Raw genomic sequence first — 20092 nt, 5'->3', positions numbered from 1 at the left:
AAAACTGAAATAGTAAGAAATAGAAATTTCAAACAGACCCAAAACAGCAAAGAAACTGAATCAGTAATCAAAAATCTCTCAACAAACACAAGTCCAGGGCTGGATGGATTCCCAAGGGAATTCTACCAGGCATTTTAAGAAGAGTTAATACCTATTCTCAAACTACCCCAAAAAACAGAAATGGAAGGAAAACTTCCAAACTCATTCTATGAAACCAGCATTACCTTGATTCCAAAACCAAAAACCCCACTAAAAAGGAGAATTACAGGCCAATATCCCTGATGAACATAGATGCAAAAATTCTCAATAAAATACTAGTGAATCGAATTCAATAGTACATTAAAGAATTATTCACCATGATCAAGTGGGATTTATTCCTGGGCTGCAGGTGGTTGAATATTCACAAATCAATCGTGATACACCACATTAATAAAAGAAAGGATTAGAACCATAGGATCCTGTCAACATGTAGAAAAAGCATTTGACAAGTATAGATCTTTCTTGATAAAAACCCTCAAAAAGTAGGGATAAATGGAACATACCTCAATATGGCCTTCGTATAAAGGCCATATATGAAAGACCCACAGCTCATCCTCGATGGGGAAACAGAGACTTTCCCCTACAGGCAGGAACAAGACAAGGATGTTCTTTCCCGCCACTACTATTTAACATAAGCCTTACCTCAGCAATCAGACAACAAAGAGAAATCAAAGGCATCCAAATAGGCAAGGAAGAATTCAAACTTTCACTATTTGCAGACGACATGATACTTTATGTAGAAAACCTGGAAGACTCCACGAAAACATTGCTAGAACTCATACATGAATTCAGCAAAGTTGCAGGATATAAAACCAATGTGCAGAAATCTGTTGTGTTTCTATACACAAACAACGAGAGAGCAGAAAAATAAATCAAGGAATCGATCCCATTTGCAACCGCACCAAAAAGAGTAAGATACCTAGGAATAAACCTAACTAAAGAGGTAAAAGATCTGTACTCTGAAAACTATGGAAGATGCTCAACATCACTCATCACTCACCATCAGGGAAATACAAGTCAAAACCACAATGAGATGCCACCTCACACCTGTAAGAATGGCTAAAATTAACGACACAAGAAACAACAGGTGTTGGCAAGGATGCCGAGAATGGGGAACCCTCTTACACTGTGGTGGGAATGCAAACTGGTGCAGCCACTCTGGAGAACAGTTTGAAGGTTCCTCAAAAAGTAAAAAACAGAACTACCCTATAATCCAGCAATTGCACTACTAAGTATTTACCCACAGGATACAAAAATACAGATTCGAAGGGGTAATGCACCCTGATGTTTACAGCAGCATTATCAACAATAGCCAAACTATGGAGAGAGCCCAAATGTCCATCGACTGATGAATGGATAAGGAAGACACACACACACACACACACACACACTGGAATATTACTCAGCCATCAAAAAGAACAAAATCTTGCCATTTGCAATGATGTGGATGGAGCTAGAGTATATTATGCTCAGTGAAATAATTCAGTCAGAGAAAGACAAATACCATATGATCTCATTCATATATAGAATTTAGGAAAGAAAACAGATGAACATATGGGAAGGGGGAAAAGAAAAAAGGAGACAGGGAAACAAGCTATAAGTGACTCTTAATGATAGAGAACAAACTGAGGGTTGATGGAGGTAGGTGGGTGGGGATGGGCTAGACGGGGGATGGGTATTAAAGAGGGCACTTGTGATGAGCAATGGATGTTGTATGTAAGTGATGAATCACTGAATTCTACTCCAGAAATCAATATACACTGTATGTTAACTAACAAAACTTAAATGAAAGAAAAAAAAAATAAGATTGTCTTCCATTAAGTAGGCAGACAAATCACCCATGCATGTAATAATTATAAAAGCAGAAATACTATGTGTGCATCTGCACGTGTGAAAATTTTGCGTATATTATTTTCAAAGATAACCAAAAAGATCATAATTTGATTAAGCTATACTAAAAAATTAATACTAAAAACATAAAATCCTAACTTGTCATTAAAAAATTTACTTTAACTAAAAATGTAAATCATAGCATCTCCCACACCCTTATATATCATACCTGGCCTGAAGTTGGTTCAATATCACCAACCAGAATATTGATAATTGTGCTTTTGCCGGCACCATTTGGACCCAGTAGCCCCAAGATCTCTCCTAAAGAAATTGAAAGAAAAATCATTATACGTAAATCAAACTAAAAATGGAAATTACTCTTCTGGAAAAATTATTTAAGAAAAAACAAATACCAGCCTTTTTTCACACAGAAAGAGACATATTTAGTTGCCACTTTCTTTACTTTTCTTGTAAGAAGAAAATCTTTCTTGTCATCATATTCTTTATGCAAATTGCTGACCATAATGGCTGGCTTCTAATAAGGGAAATAGGATTTAAAAAGAGAATAATAAATCAGATATACCTATCATGAAATGACAGGTCGCCTACAATTCATGTTCATATATCATAAGACCTATATTCACTAATAAGAGGTATTATGTAAATAAATATCCATTTATGACTGAAATAATGGCTTATTCAGAAGTAAAGAGACAAATATTTTTTCAAAGAAAAGACTTTTTTAATATTGATTCATATGAAAAGAGAAGTATTTTTCAGATTAATTCCTACACATGAGGAACTAATTATTGCACATTTAATAAGACTTACAATAAAGATTCAATTACCTCCTCACAACACTGGCAACTCATTAGCTCTTTGACCTTTAGTCTTTCAGCCTTGACATCTTCATCTTCATCCTCATTATTTGGTGGTTCTGGATACTTCCTATTTTTGGACTTTGTTGAAAGAGTCCTAAATATATAAAGATAATAGATTTTCAAAAAACTAACAGTAAGAAATTCAAGCACTCCATGGAGAAAACACCAAAAACATACACCAATCTGAGATCTGTGATCTTATTTCTGGAAGGTGGAATTACAGAGCTATTTTTCACTCACGGATCCATTTGATGATGTTACCAAAATTCATTCATTTTTCAACATTATATATAACTGGTATGTGTCATGCACATACCAGATTAAAAAAAACATGTACCCATCCCTCAAAGAATTTACAGTTTGGGTATAAATGACATTGCCCTGGGGCAGAGCAGATGTAGGGGGCTGAACTCAGAACTCACAGGAACTCTAGAAAAGTAGGCAGAGAAGAAAGTTCTTCCAAAGGAAATTCTGAAGTGTAAGAGAGGAAAAGAGGTAAAATAGGGAGTTGACATTATAGACAACAAAAGAACAAGAGAAAAGTATAAATAAGGAGGAAGAAGTCAATCATACTAAAGTAGCAGATGAGGTGAGTAAGTAGAGTCTACTTAATAAGACACAGAGGAAATCATTAGTCACCTTACTGAAAATAGCATCAGCAGAGAAGCAAGTGCAGAGACCAGACTGCAGGGAGTTAAGGAGTGAATGAGAGGTGAGGAACTGGAAGTAGAAGCTTCTTGGCTATGAAAGAAAAGACATATGAGACAAGAGCTAGAGGGATTGAGGTTTAAATGAGATTTAGGAGTTCTGATGTTTTTAGTTTGTTTTATATGAGAAAGGTGACTCCCTCCTCAGAGAAAAATACCCTATTTAGATCCACAAGGGAAAGATACAGGAAGAGAAAGTAAGATTGACAGAGCAACATCCTTAAGTAGACAGAATAAATGAAGACATGGATAACAGGAGGGGTGCCTCTCCTTCTGGGACTAGGAAAAGGCAAAAATGATGAAAGAGGTGGATGAGTGTGTAGAACTTTCCAATTAAGTGCTTCTGTTTTCAGAAATGGCAAGATCACCTACTGATAAGTAGAAAAGGTGAGGTGAACTGGAGAATTTGAGGAATACAAAGAAGGCTTGAGATAACTATCGAAAAGAGATAAGAAGAAAATGGGATTGTTAACAAGTGTTAAAACAAAGCTGAGTTTATACAGGATAAATCCGTGATATTAGCAAACTGCACTTTTATGTTAATATTCTCCAAACTATAATTAGACTTACCAAAATTATGATTTTTAGCAGACAGGTCAAAGAAATACAGAAGTTGAATACAGAGTGCTGAAAGAAGGGGAAGTGATGAATCACGTGAGTGAAGCTGAATAGAGAAAAGGTGAAAACTGTGATTAGTGGATACGTTTGAGAACAGAAAAAACTTAGGGGTAGAAACCACAGCAGAAAAGTCCAATAAGAGTAATAAAATAAGAAAGCTGAAAAGATGAATGTTACTGATAGTACGGGACACAGATGAAGTGAAGAGCAGTGATGGCAGGGCTCTGACCCAAGACAACACATGAGATGTAAAGGACACAGAAGTCATGAGTGCAGAGAGAATGAGAAACTGAGCGGGAGGATGTTATCCCAGTGGATGCGGATTCTTCCCCAAGATGACAGCAGGAGAAATAAGGAGAGCCAGAGGCTAAGTCCTCAGTGGATATGGGGAGTATCCAGTGGTTAATAAATATGTTCACAGCAGCATTATTCATAATGGCCAAAACACAGAAACAACTCAAATATCCATCAACTGATGAACAGGTAAATCAAGTGTGGTATTTCATGCAACGTAATATTACTAAAAAAGAAAAAAGTAATGAAGTATTGCTATATCATGAACCTTCAAAACATGGTAAGAAGCCAGACACAAAAAGACTATATATTGTAAAATTCCATTTATATAAATGTTCAGAACTGGCAGACTTATAGCAACTAGATTAGATTAGTGGTTATACTGGGCTGGGGGCATGTGCAAGGGGGGCCACTGATGACTCAAAGATTTTTTTTGAGAGTGAAGGAAATTACCTAAAACTAGATCATATACTACATAAATATACTAAAAAACATTAAAACTTTTAAAAAAATTAACGGACCTGAAAAAAGGATCCTTTCTTATTGACTTGCCTCCGTATTTTTTCTCATAGTACTGTAAGAGGAAAATCCAGAGTACACACTGCAGGTAAGGCTACAAGAAGAACATATAAGAGCTCATGACTCAATCTTTTTTTTCCCCCTCTATCAATATAACAAAGACCACATATATCAGGTTCCTTACCATCACCAAAACAATTAATCATTATTTTCTTCACATGTCATATAAGTTAAGAATTTTAATGCAAGCCAAGGTAGATTTTTAGTAAAATAATCCTTCACATATTTTCCTACCTCTGTAAAGTTCATTGGTTGTCAGCTTCATAAAATACAAAGAAAAAAAATGTTTTTGTTTCTGAGGAAGCCAGAATTATAATTAAATAGAATAACATAAGAGAGCCAAATATATTAAAATGGACATATTCAATAAATGTATTACCACCAAAATGCATATTGGCTGGCATTAACTAACACACTTGACTTTCTGAGGCACCTTCATTCTTATGCAACATGATAAAAACTAAAAAGAGAGTTAAAATCACACAACCAAACTGCTCTTAAGGTAGTATGCTAACGCCAGCATTTTTGTTTATTTCTTACCGATATAACAGCCACCAAAAGCCTATCCCATGGATTATAGGTGTCCTCATTTTTTCGAATATTCTTCCAAGAAATCTAAGACACAAATTTTTGAAAATTGATATGCTGCTGTGATAAGATAATATAATGGTATTTGGTCTTTGACCCAGTTCCCAGCACACAGGTTCTAAACACCCTTGGAATTTCCTGAGTGACAGAGGTGATAGGAGCATCTTTTGTTATTTAAAATAAGCCCCAATCAACCCAAACCCTTTATGCTACAGAGGTGACTCTTGAAGGATGATGCTGGTTGCCAGGGGAACCAACCAAGTGATTAGAAGGTGGGAACTTCCAGCCTCATCCACTGATCAAAAGGAGACAGGGGCTTGAAGACTGATTATCTCATTGTGCCTCAGTAATGAAACGTCCATAAAACCCTCCGTAAACACAGGGTTATAGAGTTTCCAGGATGGTGGCTGCATCCACATGCTGGGAGGGTGGCACACTCAAAACTCCATGGGGACAAAAGCTCCAGTACCTGGGACCCTTCTGGACTTTGTCTTCCCTATCTCTTACTCTACTTATTTACGTATCTAATATAATAAACTGGTAAAAGTCCATAAAGTGTTTCCCTAAATTCTATAAGCCATTATAACAAATTATTGAACCTGTCAAGGGGTCATAGGAACCCTGGATTTGTAGCCATATCAGACACAAGCGTGGGTTACCTGCAGACCCACTACTCGGATCTGGCATCTGAAATGGGGCGGTGGGGGGGGGGCAGTCAATCTTGTGGGACTAAGCACTTAACCATGAACGTAGCCCTGAGTCTGCATTAACTCCAGGTAGTTAAATGTCAGAATTGCTTTATGTGAGGGAAAACCCCACACATTTAGTGTCAGAAGTGTTGTGAGTAGTAGTTTTCTTATAGCTGCAATGTGTAGGAATATTTAGATCAAAATGCATTTTGTTTACCAAACATGTATTCTCTATACATAAGATAGCTATAAATATTAATAGCTATGATTTCTACTTAGGTTAAAATCTTCCCCATGCCAAAACATTTCTACCTGGGGATGTATAAATTAAACACATTAAAATGAAGCAAAAAAGAAAGCAGGGGGAAGGGGTAGGGGAGAGGAGGGTCGGTGCATAGAATTAGGTCAGCAATCATTCTAAATCAATTATCATCATTTAATTTTCTTCTAATCACATGCAAATATTTCAATTATCCAGGCTTAATAAAACGAATGTTTTATTTTTTCTTTAAAAGAAGTCTCTTACACTTAATTTTTTTCATCCCTTAATAGTACATTATTTAATCCCTGAAAAACTCCCTCAAAACAAATACTGACTGAAGTCAGATCATACTTGCAATTTATATACATCCTTTTGGGAATCAAAGAACAGGTAACAGACGTACTCCTCCTCCTTTGAGATTTTACGGCTTAAAGACATACTTGGAAAGATTTCACAGTAATCTTAAACTGCTGCTTAATAACACTCAAATCAAGTAAAGAGCAGCTAAGCTGATTTTGTTTTTTACTATATTCAATATAAGAAATAAGATCTCAAAGTTTAGGCAGTATTTATGCTTTTCAAATATTAAAACATATAACAGACATACCTTTATGAAACAAATCAGACAACCCAGAAGCGGATAGATTGGAATGACTATGGAAAAGGTATAATGGAGAACAGCCGTAACTGTGTATCCCATAAAGAACGTTATTTCAGTGATTGCAATGCAAGCCAATGCTGTCTAAAGAAAAAAATGAGAAAACAAGTGAAAAAGTATTTAGCAATTTCCTACAAACTCACTTGCAAGTTTGTGTCATTTAAAATGTTTTCTAACCTCTAATGAAACATGGAACCAGAGATTATACTTAGCCGGGAGGCGCCAGGCCCAGCTGTCTGCTGCTGGCATCCTCGCCATGAAGTTCTTAAATGCCTTCAGTACCATCCCTTTGTGGAATGGATGACGCAGAAGACAAACACACACAGAAAGATGCTGCCAGCTATCTACCTAAGTTCTGTGCTTGGAAAAGACACAATAACATTTTGAACATAATCCTGAAAGAGTTCATGACGTTCAAGTAAGCTATGAAAAGCTGGGGTGAAATAATACAAAACATGACTTACCACAGAATAGATAAATGACCAAAACTCTTTGGTATTCAAAATTTTTTTAAAAGTGAAGGAAGTAACATAGGTAAAGAGAATGACTGATGGAACATAACCAATAAGGCAAAAAACCTGTAAAACAGAAATGTATATTTTATGTAAAAATATGAATAGCTAGCAGTACATATGCTATAAAAGACCAGTTGTATCAAAATATTAAGGAATGATTATTCTTCAAATTTTATTGCTCAACCAATCACTCCAAAAACTGAAATTGTAGTTACTTGAAGAATTACCATGCACATTTTTCCTAAATCAGTAAAACTCATACTTTTAACTACATGTTAACACAATCCTGAATAAATAATTTACACTGAACACTATTTGTAGTTCTTTTTTATGCCAACCAAAATGTTATCTCTAATCATGTTATAAAAACAAGTACACTAGCTGGTTACAACTTTATCCTTCTCAATCAACTATTAGCTACCATTTCAGTATACAGCACTCAATGCATTTGGTAACTATTTAAGAAAAACATTTATAAATTTATAAGGCAGAAATTAATATGTATAGTCAGTATAATCTCTGGCAGAATGATAAAATTACTTTCAGTAACCCCAACATCACCTAGTTCTATTTTCCCTTTTTCCTAATATAAATCATTCACGTGAAGGGTCTAGTATCAGTCATGTACATGTGAACATGAATGCAAGCCATACTCTTCCTTAGTATTTAAAGTGATATTTTAAATTATGGAATAGAAGAGCTTTTTTGTGAAATTACTTTCAGGCATAGAGACAAGGAAGACATTTTAAGGAAGGACTGTTTAATTATTCCTGATTACACACAAGTAGGCAGTCTACAGAAAAGACCACCTCAGTCTCAAGGAATTATTTTATAATGATAGTTAGTTGTTGTTTTTAAAAATCACTTACAGTCATATAAATTGCATTATCAGTATCATATACAATAATTAAAATAGATACTGGTTCTACTTTCTATAAAAAGATTAATATCCAATTTACTTGATGAACCACTTGTCATGTTTATAAATACTTAGTTTTTTAAAATAACATTTCACTTATAAATAGGATGAGTATGAGTAATGTTAACTTACCACAGAAAGGAACTTCACAGCATAAAAATATAATCCATAATGAAAGGCAAATAAACTTCCTAGCATCAAAATAAGAACAAGAAAAAATAAGGGGATATCAACAATAGCTTGTCCAATCCAATATGCAGATGGCAAAAGTCCTGAAAGTTTAAGTTGGGTATATGCTTTGATCTACAAAACAAAAAGAAGGAGGAGGGAAAACGGATTATAATTATAAACATTTTACACCCAAAAAACTCTAGCAAATTATTGTAGAACTCTTTAATTTTACATCAACAAAAAATACAGGTCACATTCCAGGTCTCTAGGTAATAAAAATCCTCCTACAATTAAATATAAATTTCATATAGTCTTTAATTTGTACAAGTTTGGCTTGTTCTGCAATGTACAATTTTGACAAAATTTTTCAGCATCAGAATACAGTACAGCTAAGAAACACAAAACTAAAATAAAGCAAAGGTGTCAAGGGGGTTATAGCAATAGGAGGGATCTCTGTGGTGAAGCCACTGTCCTCCTGTATCTTGACTGTATCAACGTCAATATCCCAGGATTTTACTATTATACCACAGTTTTACAAGATGTTATTATTGAGGTGAAGTGAGTAAGATACAGAGGATCTCACCCAGAAAGATATTCTTTCTTACCACCTAATATGAATCTACAATTCTCTAAGTAAAAATCTGAATTAAAAAACATTTAAGTTGAAACAAAAAAGAGAAAAATGCAATTGTCTAGTAAGTTTCATATGTGAGTGGTGGTGGTAAGGGTATTTTTTAATTTTCTTATGCTTTTCTACTTTTTTTTTTTTTAAGTATTTGAGAGAGAGAGAGAGAGAGCGCACAGTGGGTGGGGAGCAGCACAAGGAGAGGGAGAAGCAGACTCCCTGCTGAGCAGGGAGCCCCATGTGGGACTCCATCCCAGGACTCCAAGATCATGACCTGAGCTGAAGGCAAACGCTTAACTGACTGAGCCACCAGGCGTCCCTTTCCTACATTTTCTAAGTTAGAATGAATATATATAACAGAAAAAAATGAATATATTTTTAAAATATCTCCTGAGACTCATGTATTACTTTTCCACTAAAGAAAATTATTAAAATATGTAATTGTCTGCCTCTCATTATTTGTCACACTGGGTAAATTAATTTAGACAAATCTGCTTCCGCTGACTTAAGAAGACGTGGAGAATGAGAATTTTGATTAGAGGAGTAAGAGAGCGACAAGGTCAGCAGTGTGGAAGGGTGGAAGGCTTTGAACAGCCAAGGGACTGTACAAGAGCACCATGTGCCTGAGGACAGAAGAGAAAGAAGCAGAAAGGAAAGTAAAAAGGATACCGAACAACCTCTGTACACAAAGCAATTTTTCCTAGGCTCTGGTGATCACAATCATTATCTACATATTTTTTTCATTTAGCAAAAATTAAGTACCTTGTACATTCAACACATTCCATTAAAGGTAAAGGGGGAGAGGCAGGTTAGTGTACCAATTATGAACATAAGGATCTACTACTTAAATGAGATGAGACAACTGGGCACATGATATGACCACTCCCATCCCTACTTCTTGACCTATAAATAAAGTCGGTAACATAAAACTTACATCACAATGTTGTAAGGATTAAAAGATATAACTTTTGAAGCATGTGACAGGGACTCAAGTAATAAATGATAGGTATTACTATTACTATAGTAAGTATGTGTATTCTCCATTTACTTCTAAAATATAAGTCTTGCACTCATGCAAAATAGGTTATTGTTTTGTATGAGATTTCTTACTAACAAACTTTACCTGTAATTTTAACTCAATCATTACCTTATGATTCTCTGCATTTTCCATGGCAAAGTAAGGCGGCATTGCAGTAACAATGATTCCCAGTAAAGCTGCTTGAAAATACAGCTCAATTTTAAAAACTATGTCCGTAATTTCCTGAAAGATAATCACAGAGTAAGAAATGAAACTGAGAATCACTTATCATCTTAGTACTTTCTTAATGAAAGACTATCAAAACCTCTGAAGAAACACATCAGGATACCTATCCTAGGCATAGTCTATATGACAAAACAGGAGGCAAGTTAACAGACAGTGAGTTACAGGACCAACTCAGCCACTTACTAAGTAGCTACATAATCCTGAGCAAATCATCGTATTTCCATTTTCTTATCTACAACACAGAATAACAGGGCATTTAAATTAAGCTTTACCATTTAATTAAAAATAATAATGTACATGAAAAAGCAGTTAACGTCCACCAGCAGTCCTATGCAATGAACAGGACCATGTCAGAATGATGTTTGATGCTTTCATTGGTCGCTGGGACTATGAGCCATTTGGGATCTCGGGGCCGTCTTTCTTTTGAAAAAGCTGTACTTTGGAACAAACTCAGCCTCATATAAAACAGGAGTTTCTTCTCCGCAGCAGGGGGGGGCTATAATTCCCACAGGCCTCAAAGGTTCCAAGCTGCCCCAAAGATCCAAGTACAGAAGGAAACTTTTCCAGACAACTAAACAGCTGGTGCCCCAAATACAAACTACCCAGAACCAAGTGCACTGTATTACCCCCACCCTCAACAGGTACAACGGTCTTCTGGAGGGTGGGAGAGACAATGAAATCTAGAACTGATGTAGTGACGGATGCAGAACTCTATGAACATAATAAAAATCAGTGGATTGAAATGAGTTAATAGTATATGAAGTATATCTCAATAAAAATGTTAAAAAGTATAGCAATAGAAAGTAAAAATGCTATGACAGAAAGATATTTTCCATTTATTTTTCAGTATGTGAAAAATAAAACATTAGGGTGAGAGAAAAATGTTGACTATTTTTCTGAAAACTTAAGTTAATTTTCACATTTATAACCCAATAGTCCTATCTAGAGGAAAAAATGACTGTATGAGCAACTTCTCAAGTTTCTTTCAATACCCCAGTAAGAGATTTTAAATGGACAATATTCATTTTTAAATTATCTTAATTTTTCTTATATGATTAATACAAAAAATACTTACTCTTTATAAAAATATCAGTACCACGACAGAACCTCCTTGACCTTGAAGCAAACTAACCCTGGGCACTCCTAAACCCAGATGTAAAGTATCCCCAATTCAAGTTTTAGTAAGACTAAGAACTGCCACATGATGAACATCTACAGATTTCCCTTATATTAGCCCTTGGCTTTTATTACACACAGGTGCATGCAAACACACACACACACACACACACACACACACACACACACACACACTTTTTAAAGGTTGCTTACTTGAAAGAATGGGGTATTCCAGACCTGGATGCTTTCGGTCACATTTAAATGATAAAGATAATAATTACTGATAATATTCATTAATACAGGTAAAGAACAAACCATAGTACTGTTGAAAACAGCTGTAAAAACATAGTCCTACAATTTAAAAAAAGAGAGCGTTATTACATACCATACATAAATACACTGCTACTATGTACTAAGTTTTTCTCACAGACTAAGGAAATCCTCACTAAAAGTTGATTCAACAAATTATAGAAATAATATTCAATAGATAAAGATAGACAGATAAAGACAACCTGGTTTGGAGTCTATAAATATTTTGGCATTTTAAACAAAAATATAACACAAAGATTAAATTTTTAATAGTTTTATTTATTGGTCATCCACCAGGTCATAAAATACATTATAAACACAGCTAGCTATGTCCAAAAGTAAATTCTAATTTCCAACTAATGAGGTCAAATCAGCAAATGATTAATTTTAGAGAAAATATCTTAGTATTCTGTAACTCTCAAATAGGTATTCACTCACGTATATTACTCTTACCTTTTCCGAATACATCACATTTAAAGCTGCACTATGGGGAGCAGCAGACACATAGTCACTGTCATTAAACATTGTCACCACTATGTTCTGGTTTGTGAAAAAGCTAGTAAGATCGCTGATATCAGAGTCTGATATGAGAAAATAAGCAAACAATAAAGAATCAGTTTAAATAAGAAACAGGCACAGACTTTTAATAACATTGGAAAGAGCTTTTTTAAAAAAAAGATTATCTTCATTACATACGACATGATTAAGAATACCGGCTCTGGAGCCAGTCAGCCTGGATTCAGATCCAAGTCAATATATACACAGGCTTTAGTTATTTTTTTTAGAGATTTGTTCCGTTTTTGTTTTTTTTTTTTTAAGATTTTATTTATTTATTTGATGGAGAGAGAGACAGCCAGTGAGAAAGGGAACACAGGAAGGGGGAGTGGGAGAGGAAGACGCAGGCTCCCAGTGGAGGAGCCTGATGTGGGGCTTGATCCCAGGACTCTGGGATCACGCCCTGAGCTGAAGGCAGACACTTAACTACTGAGCCACCCAGCGCCCCTATACACAGGCTTTAAACACAGAACCTGGCACAGTAATTGTACAAATTTTAGCTCCTGCTGCTGCTACTATTGTTACGTTGAAATTTAACCTATAATACTCACATGAAATTTGGTTAAATTGTGAGAATAAAAATCTGGCAATTTTCTGTAATAAGAGGGCCTGCTAGGCTCAGAAACGTAGACCCAAGCAGGGTGTGGAGTCAGGTAATACCACTTCTTAGAGGATTTCTGTGTGCTTTGAGCAGACAAATTTTATAAATGTCAATTGCCTTAACTGCCTTAAAATATTAAAACACATAATCAGGTCTCCATCTACATTCTTTAAATTGCCTGGAGCCAAGGGAAAGATTATGAATCCTGTCCGAGGTTTAAATCTATACCAACAAGTCTGATGAATGGAAACTGTTCCCCCTCCATCTTCAGAAAAACCAGAAAGGACAAATGTGACTGAGAGAAATCAAAATCAAACAAAGGAAACAACTATCAGTAATTAAAAATAGTATGGCAGGTGGATCAGACTCAGCACCAAACTTGAGTATCAGAGAGACTGGTGCTTTTAGTGCTTGCTTTTTTAGATACTACATTTACTCCTGATGTAGAATCTCAAATGATCTCTCTTCTCTAACTTGCCACAGTGGCTCTGTACTCTAGAGAAGAGAGCTACATTATAACTGAAGGAACTATATCACCTGTGATACAAAAAGTTTTGCAAGGAGGATCGGATATGCTTCAATATAGACACATAGAAGCCAGTAATTTCCAAATGAAACATGGCTTTATTTAGTACCAAAAAGGCCTAGGAAGATATAGGGTACATATGTAAGCAATTCTAGAAATACTAAAAAATAACAAAAGGGACAAAACTTTGAAAATACTAGTATTTCTGCAGATTAGTGAGAGTGAACTCAAAACAAAATGATTTGAGATACATATACAATTTCCCAAACACACAAAACATGTCACTATAATGAGTATTAAGGCTCTATGCAGCACTATATTTTACCAACATGAAATGTGTATTAAAATCAAAACAAAAATTCTAATGAAAGAAAAATTATAAAACAACACATTTTCTACTCGAGTAGTTTTGTGATGAAATATATCGTTTCTCCAAAAGAACAAAGATTATATAATAAACTGAGTCACATTTTAATAGTGATTATTTTTTTTAAAGATTTATTTATTTATTTATTTATTTATTTATTTGACAGAGAGAGAGACAGCCAGCGAGAGAGGGAACACAAGCAGGGGGAGTCGGAGAGGAAGAAGCAGGCTTCCCAGCGGAGCAGGACTCCTAGGATCATGCCCTGGGCCGAAGACAGATGCTTAACGACTGAGCCACCCAGGTGCCCCAAAAGTGATGATTTTAAGAGTTATTTATAATCATCCCTAACTACGATTATTATCTAACACTGGTCAAAGCTCTTCAGTTAATAGTGAATCAAAAAGGAAAGATACTAGAATATAGGTAAATGTTGGAAAATATTAAACCCCAAAGAGTTTGTGAGTTATATAAATGATTATATTAAATACAATTTTCTAACCTATTGCAGCAAGATAAGCAAATAAGGTTGCCCCTGTTTTGCTGTAAATTTGCCAGAGTTAGCTAACCTTGATTTACTCTTCAAGAACCTTGGGACTATAAACTATCTATGCAGATGAGAGATTCTGTAGGAACTGTTCATATATGAATGAAATTTTATATAAGGTTTTATTATTTTGAAAAGCAGAATCTGATGTCAATTTTTTTTACTTGTTCTGAGTCTTGCTCAAGACCATAGTTCTTAATTTTTTTTCATATTTAACAACTATGTAATTAAGAATAATCAACAGCAAATTCAAAATTTTTCATAATCAATTTAATGTATTTGATTAGAAATATTTATATTTAATGCCATTTTTCTTAATTCTAGTTTTTCACAGTCCTTGAAAAATTACCTAAACATTTCTATTTAGACATCTAACTGCATAAATATTACATACTGCAACTTTCTAAAGGTGTTTCAACTTAAGTTTATTTTGCTTGTCATAAACTTTAATATGAAACACACTACTCTAAGAATATGTTGCTACCATTAAAAAAGGAAATCTTAATATCATAAACAGTACAAGGTTAGTTTTAAAAACTGTAATCTACACTTAACCAAACTTTCATTTCTGTAATATATTACTCAGCATCAACAAGTAGTTTTTAAAACTTAGATTTGTACAGACCATGCCTTTACCTTACATCTATTTCTAAAATCCCAACCTCTGACCTATACCCCACACCCCATGCCCCAACCAACACACATTCACAGACCTTCACACACTCTCACCAGTAGAATTTTGAAGAAGCAGACTTGTTTTGTATTTATGAGGTTTATCTCCAGGTTTTAAGAAATATAAGTCCGGAACAAGTTTGATGGGAACCACAGCATTTTTAAAAGAGCGATGTACCAAAAACATAAAAATCTGAACTGCGAAAAAAATTAAAAGCAGAAGCAACCTGAAAGGAAAAAAATAAAACAGCAAAGGGCACATTAATATGTAAATCTATTTTTAAAAATCCTCCTTCGAATAACAGTCAAAAGTACACATGTGAAAAAGAGAGAGAGAGAGACAGAGGGAGGAGAGAAAAAAGAAAAACCTGAAAGAAACAGCACTTGGGAATAGAATTTCTACTCTCCAAAATGATCTCATGACAATACCGGACAGAAAGCCGGTATTCAATGACAAAATTAAAAGTTATGAAACTAAGATCAGAGTCATCCTGAAACTTTTATAGGGTATGTAAACTTGTGCCTATAGTTCTTTAAGAACCAGATATTATGCCACATTTACAGGTCAATTGTCCTGAGGGAACTACTCTATTTCCTGCCCTATGTTTTAACTATTTACTCCCTTATGTATTAGGAAAGTTACAACACAAAAATATTTTAGATACAGAGAAGGAAACAAAAATACAGGGAACCTTTGTTTTGTTTTTAAATACAGTGAAACTCTGAATGATTGATATCTTTGAAATGTCATCCACACCATATTAATTTCCATTGTTCCTCTAGAGAGAGGCAAAACGAATATACTACAGTCAGTTACAAGGATCATTATTTGCTGTTGGTCAAGTACATAATTCTATTATCTATTCAAAATGCCCTTCTATCTGGAAGACAGATATCCTTTGGTCTTATCCTACAAAATATTTGCTACATTTTATGGGATAGGTGAAATAGCAAGTGGGTAGAGAGAGCTTAGATTACCACAGTTTAGCATTTTATAATTTTCAGAAACCCTCTAATTTTTAAAAAATTGCTCTTTTAAATTGTTGTAAGTATACCGAATCAGCATTTCCAAAAGCATACTGCATTAAACCTTAGTTCCATAATCAGTTAATAGGTATTTTACGTTAAAAAACTCATGATTAAACAGTATTTGTAAACTCTAGATTTAACAAAATTGAAGCAATTTCTTTACTATAGAACCTCTTATGTGTTTCCATATGCTAATAACTCCTTAGGACAGGAAATATAAGATACAGTATTTCCTAAATGCGCAGATGGTCAAATGAATATTTGGAATACTTTTTGATAGGAACTGAATGTTTGTGTCACCCCCCACCCTTGCAATTTATACGCTGAAGCCCTAACCCCCTGTGCGGTGGTATTAGGAATAAGGCCTTTGGGAGGTAATCAGAATTTGATGAAGTCATGAGCATAGAACCCTTGAGATAGGATTAGTGCCCTTCTAACAGAAATCAGAGAGCTTGCTCTCTGTCTCCTGTGCATCAACAAAGAAAGTCATATGAGCACACAGCAAGATAATGGCCCATCTCTGCAAGCCAGGAAGACTGCCCTGAGGACTAATTTTGTACCTTAATCTGATTTCCAACTCTCCAAAACCATGATAAAATAAATCTCTGTTGTTCAAGCCACCCAAGTCTATGTTATTTTGTTATGGCAGCCTAAACTAAGACTTTTATTATTTTTCAGGGAGTATTTTAGGAGAGTAGTGTTCAATTAAATAAACTGAAACATGTTGATTTAAATAAATATTTTTCTTTTAGTAATGCTGAGACCAGAATATATAAGACCCTTGACTGACATTTCTTTGATACTGAATAAACTAGGGCAAAAAAGCAAATGAATTCAGTATATCTCAAGCATGTAACAATATTCTTGCTTATTAAATTTTATTTCTACTGCCATTAGGGATGTAACAAGATCAGTTTGTGTTACATGAAAATATTTAATGTTACGTCCCAATAATTGAAAGTCTAGCACCCATGGGAACCTGAGAGAGGTACAGCAAAGTTGAAAAGATATCATTTTAATCCCAGTTCTACAAGCTATAAAGCCTTCTTTGTATTTCCGTTTCTTTATCTGATACAGAGATAAAACTTACTCTTCCTGCTGTTTACAAAAAGCAGTTATACATAAGGGAATACATACAAAACAACTGTGTAAAATATAATTGCAAAACAAAATTTAAATAGTGATAATAATTCAAAAATTACACAACTGAAGAATATTATGACAGTCCCTCATTTAGATGAGACAAAAAATGCTACTTTAAAAAAAGAGTGAAAGCTCTAGTGGTATTCAAAGAAATCACTAAATGCATAATTCTTTTCTCTGACATTGTGAAGTTATAGTCTTAATCTTTCAAAACTACACAGATTTACGTATGTCTACACTTAAAAAATTAAGATGACAAATTGAATGTATAGCCTTAAAAAAACAACTCATCAGGCAGAAAAGTGATCATACTTACACTGATCTTACTGATTTACTTTCCCGTTTCAAGGTAAGCAAATGAAACTTTGCTATTGTATACACCTGCTGTTTCCAAAGGCTCATGGTGCTCACAAGAGAAGCCTTGGTTTCAGAAAGAATAAGTAAGCTCTGCTCCATTTCATCAAAAGATTTTGAATCCATTTCTTCCTCTGGTGGTTGCTGAGTAAATACACTATAATCTATTTGCCAAAACAAAAGAAAGGCAGAAAATTATGGGATAGTCCTTAAAAGAATGAAAATCTTTCCGAGGCATGTAAATTTTAAAGAAGCACACATCTGGTGGTGATGCAGGACAAACAGAACTCTCATATACTTTGGCAATGTTATTAAAACTGAACACATACATATCTTATACCCATAGGTATAAATGCAACAAAGATACATACATAGGTCCACCAAAACACATACACAAGAATATTCTTACTAGCTACCTGTCATAAATAGCCACAAACTGGGAAGAACCCAAATGTATACTAACAGGGTAACGCATAAGCTGTGAAATACTCTTAGAATAGTCTAAAACAATGAAACGGAATAAACTACTATACAACCACAGTTCAAACCTTATAAACATATATTAGGTAAAAGAAACTAGACACAAAAGAGACATACACATGATTTTTTTTAAAGATTTTATTTATTTATTTGACAGAGAGAGAATACAAGTGGGGAGGAGGGGGAGCGGGAGAAGGCTTCCCGCTGAGCAGGGAGCCCGATTTGGGGCTCGATCCCAGGACCCTGAGATCATGACCTGAGCCAAAGGCAGACTCGTAACTGACTGAGCCACCCAGGCACCCCCATACTATATGATTTTTTCATGAGACCAAACACATATAAAATTAATCAATGAGGAAGCGTTCTACATCCTGACTTCTAACTTCCTCTATTTCTATTTCTACACCTTTATCTCTACTCAATTTTATCAAACTGGACACATCCAAATCTGACATCTTGTTCTCTCTCCAATTATATAAGATCTAAAATTTTTATGTGAACTTTCTCTAACTACAGTCTGATATCACATCCTCATCATAAACCTGACTTTTGTCCTTTCTCCCTGTTTGAGAGAAACATCCTGTTTCCTTCACCCTCCTGACCCACCACCACCACCATCTCGCTAACTTTCAATCGTAAGAAAAGTTTCCTCAACACACATTCTCATCTTAAACTTCACAGAACCAGCTTTGACCTTTACCACACCACTGAAGTGGATACTGTCAAGGTCACCACTGACTTCCACACTATCAAAGCCCTCACTGTCTTCCCTGTTACCAAAACCATCTTTTCTGTTCTTATCTTATTCTTCACAGCAATCAGCAAATAAGTGATCACCTCCTCTTTCCTAAAACACTATTTTGTCTGGGCTTTTACATCTCCTTTTGTGAAGAGAGAAAATGCAAAAATGGGTCCTTCTCAGTCAGCCCTACTGGCCCTTCACCACTCAACCTCAGGGCTTGCCTGTCCACTCTTCATCNNTACTCTTTCCCTGAGTAATTTCATCCAAACCCATGGTACCATCTATCTGTGAGTAACTCCAGAATTTATATCTTAAGCCCTAACCTCTTCACTCAGCTCCAAATGTGTTAATCCAACTGCCCACTGTACACCGCCACTTGGATGTCCAATAAGCATCTCAAACAATATACCCAAAATTCATGCCGAGATTCCTCCTTTCCACAAACTTGCTCCTTCCCCACTCTCAGGAAATGGCAATTCTTTTTTTTTTTTTTTTAAGATTTTATTTATTTATTTGACAGAAAGAGAGACAGACAGGCAGTGAGAGACGGAACACAAGCATGGGGAGTGGGAGAGGAAGAAGCAGGCTCCCAGCGGAAGAGCCCGATGCGGGGCTCGATCCCAGAACGCCGGGATCACGCCCTGAGCCGAAGGCAGATGCCCAACGACTGAGCCATCCAGGCGCCCCAGGAAATGGCAGTTCCATTCCCAATTCTCAAGCAAAAAGCTTAGGAATTATTCTTGATTCTTCCTTTTCCCTAACACCTGACAATCCATCAGCAAGTCATCACCAGTACTGTGAATATAGTCCAAGTCTATTCTGTTTCCCTGTTTTCACAACCACCCTATTTCAAGCTAAGATTAAGTATAATAGTTTCCTAACAGTCTTCCTGCTTCCACACTTCCTTTATAATCTACTCATCATTTAACAATCAGAATGCATTTTTAATTTTTTTATTATTAATTTATTTTCTTACTTTTTTTGGGAGGAGAGGGGGCAAAGGAAGAGGGAGAGA

General features: G+C 35.2%; 1 protein-coding gene across 1 annotated transcript in view; it reads right to left on the bottom strand.

Moving 5' to 3' along the window:
- Positions 1–20092, bottom strand: part of ABCA5 (ATP binding cassette subfamily A member 5) — a 68928-nt gene that overhangs the window by 11214 nt on the left and 37622 nt on the right. Inside the window, exons 19-31 of the mRNA XM_040640321.1 lie at positions 17818–18019; positions 15387–15556; positions 12518–12645; positions 11969–12106; positions 10523–10636; positions 8712–8882; positions 7610–7723; positions 7095–7229; positions 5489–5563; positions 4891–4982; positions 2718–2844; positions 2287–2404; positions 2099–2190 (exon numbers count right to left, since the gene is read on the bottom strand). Coding sequence (XP_040496255.1) covers positions 2099–2190; positions 2287–2404; positions 2718–2844; positions 4891–4982; positions 5489–5563; positions 7095–7229; positions 7610–7723; positions 8712–8882; positions 10523–10636; positions 11969–12106; positions 12518–12645; positions 15387–15556; positions 17818–18019 — 1676 coding nt within the window. The remainder of the gene's footprint in view (positions 1–2098; positions 2191–2286; positions 2405–2717; positions 2845–4890; positions 4983–5488; positions 5564–7094; positions 7230–7609; positions 7724–8711; positions 8883–10522; positions 10637–11968; positions 12107–12517; positions 12646–15386; positions 15557–17817; positions 18020–20092) is intronic.

Source organism: Ursus maritimus, unplaced genomic scaffold (assembly GCF_017311325.1).
Source record: "Ursus maritimus isolate PB19 unplaced genomic scaffold, ASM1731132v1 scaffold_24, whole genome shotgun sequence".
Taxonomy (NCBI): Eukaryota; Metazoa; Chordata; class Mammalia; order Carnivora; family Ursidae; genus Ursus; species Ursus maritimus.
The sequence above is the reverse complement of the archived record's forward strand: the minus strand, read 5'-3'. Positions and strand labels throughout refer to the sequence as shown.